General features: G+C 38.2%; 1 protein-coding gene across 1 annotated transcript in view; it reads right to left on the bottom strand.

Annotated features, from left to right (window-relative positions):
• The window catches only part of ANKRD45 (ankyrin repeat domain 45), a 52,907-nt gene extending 52,103 nt beyond the window's left edge, over window positions 1–804 (bottom strand). The window contains exon 1 of the mRNA XM_006892682.1: window positions 483–804. Coding sequence (XP_006892744.1) covers window positions 483–801 — 319 coding nt within the window. The 5' untranslated portion in view covers window positions 802–804. The remainder of the gene's footprint in view (window positions 1–482) is intronic.
• Window positions 805–6,654: the final 5,850 nt, after the last annotated feature.

Raw genomic sequence — 6,654 nt, 5'->3', positions numbered from 1 at the left:
GCAATGTGACTGGCACAGGATAGAGCAGGGTTTAGGGCTGTTGTACATAGGGTCGCTATGAGTCGCAAGTGACTCGACGGCACATAACAACAACAACAAACATAGATTCATGTACGTGTATGCATGTTGTTTCTATGTACCGCTGAATTGGAACCAACTCAAAGTTGACCTTCCTGTGTATTTTCATAGGCAGTTACTCACACGAGAGGAGACTACCCATCTTTCACTCGCGGAGGAGCTAGTGGATTCAAAACAGATGTCTATGAGTTGGCACTCCAAACCCTTACCACTAAGCCACTACAGCTCCCTGTATTTATTCATACATTCATATATAAATATATACATGTGCATATGTGCATTCATATATATGACATATCAAGTATAAAATAGGCAAATCAAATCTATGCAACTGGAAAAATAGTACATAGTATTTTGAGGTAGTCATAACTATTCATAAGTGATAAGAAAAAGAGACAAAATACCTCTGGTAGTTTTTTCATTCAGATTCACACCATATTTTGCCAAAGCTCTAATCACATCACTCTGTCCAGCCATACAAGCTGCGTACAACAAATTTCTCCCAACGACATCTTCTTCCAAGAGTAGCTGCATGGCCTGTTCATGATGAGGATTGGTAGGATCCTCAAATATCTTCTGCAGACCTTCCACATTTCCTGTGAGAGCAGGCTCCAAGAGGGGGTTCACAGTGCATGTTTCCTCTGATTCTTCAGCTTCTTCTTGCTGTGAGAAAACTACTGATTTGTTTGAACTCTCTGACTCCGGGGGTCCTTCTGCCTCCATTAACTTCAGAAGTTCCTGGGATTAAAAATAGAAATCTACTCAAACAAATCAGTATGCATGGATAGGTAAACCCCAGTACAACCCTCAATAGTAACAAACCAACCCCAAAAAGCCTATTTTATTAAAAATTCAAGTTGGAGACAATGCTTCATAATAACTAACAAATGCTACTTTATTATGTGCATCAAAATATTATGATTAACATATGTTAAAAATTTTTGGTGTATTAGGAAATATTTCTTTCATTCTTTTGATGCATACTTACCACCCATTGCTATTGAGTCAGAACCAACTCATAGCTAATCCTCTACCGGGTTTTCTGTGGTAAAAAAAAATCACACAGGAGTAGGTTGCCCATCTTTCTCGTGATGAGCTGCCTGTGGAATTGAACCACAAGAGAGGAATAGCTTTTGGATTAGCTGTACAACTCCCTACAGACTATGCTACCAAAGCTCCATCACTGAGAAGTGAGAAATAAAGAAGAACTGGCTCATACTGTTTCCAAAGCTGTCAATCTTTATGAAAGGAGACTAACTCATATTTCCTCCTATGGAGTGGCTGGTGGGTTTGAACCACCAACCTACTAGTTAACAATCAAATACCTTGACCACAGTGTCACCAGAGCTCCTTCCCGATTATAAAGACCTTAAAAATATACATCAAAGACATTTAGACAAAACTATGAAATTGATAATTATTCCAGTTCAGTAGTAATGATTCAGCAGCATGATCTTCTCTTATGCACCAGAGTATCTGTACCATCACAAGAGCAAAAACCCTGGGGGAAAACCCGTGTCTATGAATAGGAGCACAAATGGTGGTACACTCACTCAAAATAGTATAAATAGTGATACATTTACTCAAAATAGTATAGTAAATAACATAAGAGGAGACTACTCATCTTTCTCTCATCAAGCACCTGATGGATTCAACTGCATACTTTTGTGTTGACAGTACAATTCCTTACTACTAAGCCACCAGAGCTCACTAAATAGCATATTGTTGTTTGGTGCTGTCAAGCCAGAACCAACTCATAGCAGACCCTCCATCAGGTTTTCAGTGGCAGGAAATCACAGTGGCAGGATGGGAGGAGAGTGCCCGTCCTTCTCCCATGAAGTAGCTGCAATCTCTAAATCCTATGGATTTAAACCACATGCCTTAGAGATTTCAGTGTAGCATCTTACCACTAGGCCACCAGAGATTCCTAAATAGCATAAAGCAGTTAAGTAGTATATAGTTTAAACCACCAACCCACTGGTTAACAAATATCTTAATTATAGTGGCACCAGAGCTCCATCCAGATTTTAAAGACCTTAAAATATTAAAATATGTTAAAAGGGACCAGACAAGGATGTCCACTGTCACCATTTCTATCTAATATTGTACCAGAAGGGCTTGTGAGGGCAATACAACAAAAGAAGGAAATAAAAGGCATCAAGACTGGCAAAGACATGGTTAAACTATCACTATATGAAGGTGATATAATGTGTACACGGAAAACCTCAAGGACTCAACAAAGAAATTGTTAGAGCTAGTAGACCATTTTAGTAGAATGGCAGAATGTAAGATCAATACCCAAAAATCAGTGGGATTCCTCTAAAGTAATATAGAAAACTCAGAGGAGGAAATCAAGAAAGTACTATCATTTACAATAACCAACCACAAATTGAGATACTTTGGGGTGAACCAAACTAGAGATACAAAAGACCTATACAAATAAAACTACAGAACATTTCTACAAGACACAGTAAAAGACATAAAGACATCGAAAAATGTGTCCTGTTCATGAACAGAAAGATTCAATATTGTGAAAATGACAATCCTACCAAAAGCAGTCTATATGTTCAATGCAATCCCAATACAGATAACAAATTAATTTTTCTAGGAGATTGAAAGATAAATTGGCAAGTTTATTTGGAGAAGCAAGAGACCCTAAATTAGCAAAACATTCCTGAAACACAAAAGTTAAATGGGAGGCATAGCACTCATGACCTCAAAACCTACTACACAGCAGTAGTAACCAAAATAGCCTGGTACTGGTACAATGACAGGTATATTGACCAATGGAACAGAATTGAGAACTCAAAAGTAGACCCAGTTATCTATGATCAACTGATATTAAATAAGGAAATAAAACCTATCAGACAGGGAAATAACAACCTCTTCAACAACTGGTTCTAGCAAAACTGTTATCTGCAGAAAGTTGAAACAGGATCCACATCTGACACCACACACAGAAATCAACTCAAGGTGGATCAGAGACCTGGAAGTAAAGACCAAAACCATAAAGTTCATCAGAGACAAACTGGGATCAAGATTAGATGATCTAATATAGCCAGAAATGCACAATCTGGAGAAGATAAATGGGACCTTCTAAATATTAAATCCTTGTGCGCATCAAAAACATTTTCCAACAGAGTGAAAAGAAAACCTACTGACTGGGAAACACATTTGTCAATATCATTTCAGACAAGGGTCTCATATCAAAAGCTTACAGAATCCTATAGGGCCTTCACAAGAAAAAGACAGATCACACAATTACAAAATGGGCAAAAGACATGGACAAAATTTTCACAGAGATAGATATTCAGATGGCCAACAGACACATGAAGAAATGCTTAAAATCACTGGCAATAAGAGAGAAGCAAATCAAAACCACAATGAGATACCATCTCACTCCAGTACTGTAGCAAAGTTTAACAGGACAGGAAGTAATAAACGTTGGAGAGGATACAGTGAGATAGGAGCTCTTATACATTGTTGGTGGTATTGTAAAATGAAAAAACCACTCTGGAAGGCAGTTTGGCGTTTCCTCAAAAAGCTGGCCAGATTTGCCTACTGCTCCCTGCCTCAGTACTGTCGTCTTCGGGCACTGGCATTGACTTGCCTGAAGTGCAGCCACAGACCACTGACAGGTGTGATGAGGACTGGATGAAATGTTTATTGTTATTTTGATCCTCTTTATAAAAAGATTAAAGCCACTATTTTTTTTTATTTTTAGAAAAAAGAAAACAAAAGCTCGCCAGAGAAAAATCCATATGATCCAGCTATTCTACTGCTAGGAATATACTCCGAGAGAATGAAAACTGATGCACAAATGGAGACCTGTACACCACTGTTCTTAACAGCATTATTCACCAACACAAGAACATGGAAACAGCCCAAATGTCCAACCACAATCGAATGGATTGAGAAATTACCATTATAATACCATAATAATTTCTCAATTATGGTACACTCACATGATGGACTACTATGCAGCAAACAGGAGTAATGATTTTGTAAATTATTAGCTAACTTGGGAGGGACTGAAGAGCATTATTCTGAGTGAACTAACTCAGTCCCATAAGGACAAATACTGTAGAAGACTATTATTGTAGAATGTGTATGAGGATCCAAGGTGAGGGGAGGGTGGGAGCAGAGGGCTGAGGATAGGGGGGAGCCTTAATCATAGGGTCGCACAATTTGATAGGTTGGGGTGAGGAGTGAAGTAAATCGGAAAGATCCAGTGTGAAAAACAATGTATATGAACTTTGTAAGAAAACAAGTATAAAATAAAATTTTAAAAAGACAAGACCAAAAGAAATGAAATAAATATGTCAAAGACATTTAAACAAGAATGCTATTAAATTGATAGTTTTAACTGCTAAATAGCAAATGTGCTTGTTTACCATCGAGTTGGAACCAACCCACAGCTGATCTTCCAGCGGGTTTTCAGAGGTAATTAATCTCATAAAAAGAGACTGTCCATCTTTCTCCTGCTGAACAGCTGGTGGACTCGAACCGCATGCTTTCAGGATTACAGTGCATCTTCTTGCCACTAGGCCACCAGAGCTCCCTAAACCATATATAGCAGTTAAAATTAGTAAATTGGTGATACGGAACGTGTAGGCAGTTTCTGACATGGCTCTAGATGGGATATGTCTCCTGACTTCACACTCTTGAATAGTCTTCCTCCATCCTGGAGTATATGCTGAATATAATAACCTACATCTAACAAAGAGGGTAATGGTGATGGGTATCATTTCCATCAGTCTGTTACAATAGATTGAGACTTCATCTCATTAGTGTTCTTTCCTGGTTTCTCTTGTGTGCTTTTGCCCACCTATCAAGGATGAGGGCACCTTATGGCTAACAACAACCAAAGATACAAAGATTGAACAAAGAATTCACTCTAAGGGCTTGCAAAGAAGTTAATTCTAACAACAACACTGAGTGAGCCCAGAAATGGATCTTCCCACTTAAGCCAAGAGATGACTGTGGTCCCAGGCAGTATCTTGGGGTATAGCCTCATAAGAGATCATAATGTAGTTGAAATTCTAACCCACTGAAACTATGAAATACTAAATGTGTATTGTTTTAAGCTTATAAACTTTAGTATAATTTGCTACATGGCAACAGGTAACTAAGCCATCACACAACAATTCAGATGAAATTAATTTTAGCAATATGGTATTAAGCAGGTGGGGAGTACAAAAATTATAAATCAAGACATACATTTTTTAAAATTCAAAGGAAACTAAAACAGCTTTTAAAGAATACATGTACATATAGTAACACTATTTTTAAAAAGAAAAAATCAAAACTGAACTAAATTCTGGATAATGCTCACAAGCAGGAGAACAGGAGAGATAGTAAACGAGATATAGAAAAGAGTGTATGTTTAATAAAGAGTGGAGCACATTTAAGCTGGATAAAGAATGAGCAAGACTTGGTCTTTTCAGATGTCAGAAGGGAATTCTAGATGGACTAGCATAAGTGTGATGGTTAGTTTTATAAATCAACTTGGAGAGGCCAGTTGAGAATTAACTTCTGACTCAACATAAATTACAATGAAGTTATTCTATAGATGTGGTTAACACCTACAAAAATTTGACTTGAATTCAGGGTTCAGATCTTTTAGTCACAGGGTTGCTATGAATCGTGCTCAACTCAACAGCACCTAAAAACCACAACAACCCTCCACTAACACTATTAAAGGAGATTGCCCACTATCACCTTGTCAATTCCAACTTGACCCTGTAGGAAAAAGTAGAATGGCTCCACAGGTGTTCCAAGGCCAGATATCTTTATATAAGCAGACAGCGACATCTCTGTCCTATGTAGCAGCTGGTGGAGTCAAGCTACCAACTTGTTCAAACTTTTGGTTAGCTATCTATTCACGACTGTGCAAAAAATCAAAGTTTCTAATGAAGAAAATATGCCTCAAGGTTATAATACTTTATCTCTTACTGATAGCTTGTGGTTAGTTGTTGTTGTTAGGTACCATCAGTCCAGTATGACCCACAGTGACCCTATTAACAATGGATCTGAATCCTGTCCTATCTTGTGCCAACTCCACACCTCCTGACACACTAAAGCCCATTGTAGTTGTCACCATGTCAATCCACCTGGTCGAAGGTCTTCCTCTGCCTCACAGGCTTTCCACCTTTCCAAGCCTCATGTCCCTCTCCAAAGAATAGCCTCTCCTAGAAACATGCCCTAAGTATGTGAGGTAAAGTCTCATCACCTTTGCCTCCAAATAGCACTCTGGCTGCACCCTTTCCAAGACATGTTTGTTTGTTCTTTTGTCCATCAATGGGATGTTCAGTACTCTTTTTCAGCACCACAACTCAAAGAAAATCAATTCTTCTGTCATCCTTATTTACTATACATCTCTCAGATGCATAGCAAGTGACTGTAAGGAATTTCATGGACTGAATCAGACACACCTTTGTCCTTAAACTTACATTACTCTTCAATAATTTGGAGAGGTCCCTAATTGCAGACTTTCCCAGTGCAATATGTCTCCTGATTTCCTGACTGTTGGTACCAAGGGTGTTAATTGTTGATCCAAGTAAGACGAAGTTGTAG

This window comes from Elephantulus edwardii, unplaced genomic scaffold, assembly GCF_000299155.1.
Source record: "Elephantulus edwardii isolate Elephantulus edwardi_28Jun2011 unplaced genomic scaffold, EleEdw1.0 scaffold00117, whole genome shotgun sequence".
NCBI classification, from domain to species: Eukaryota; Metazoa; Chordata; class Mammalia; order Macroscelidea; family Macroscelididae; genus Elephantulus; species Elephantulus edwardii.
This window is presented reverse-complemented; position numbering and strand designations above follow the sequence as displayed.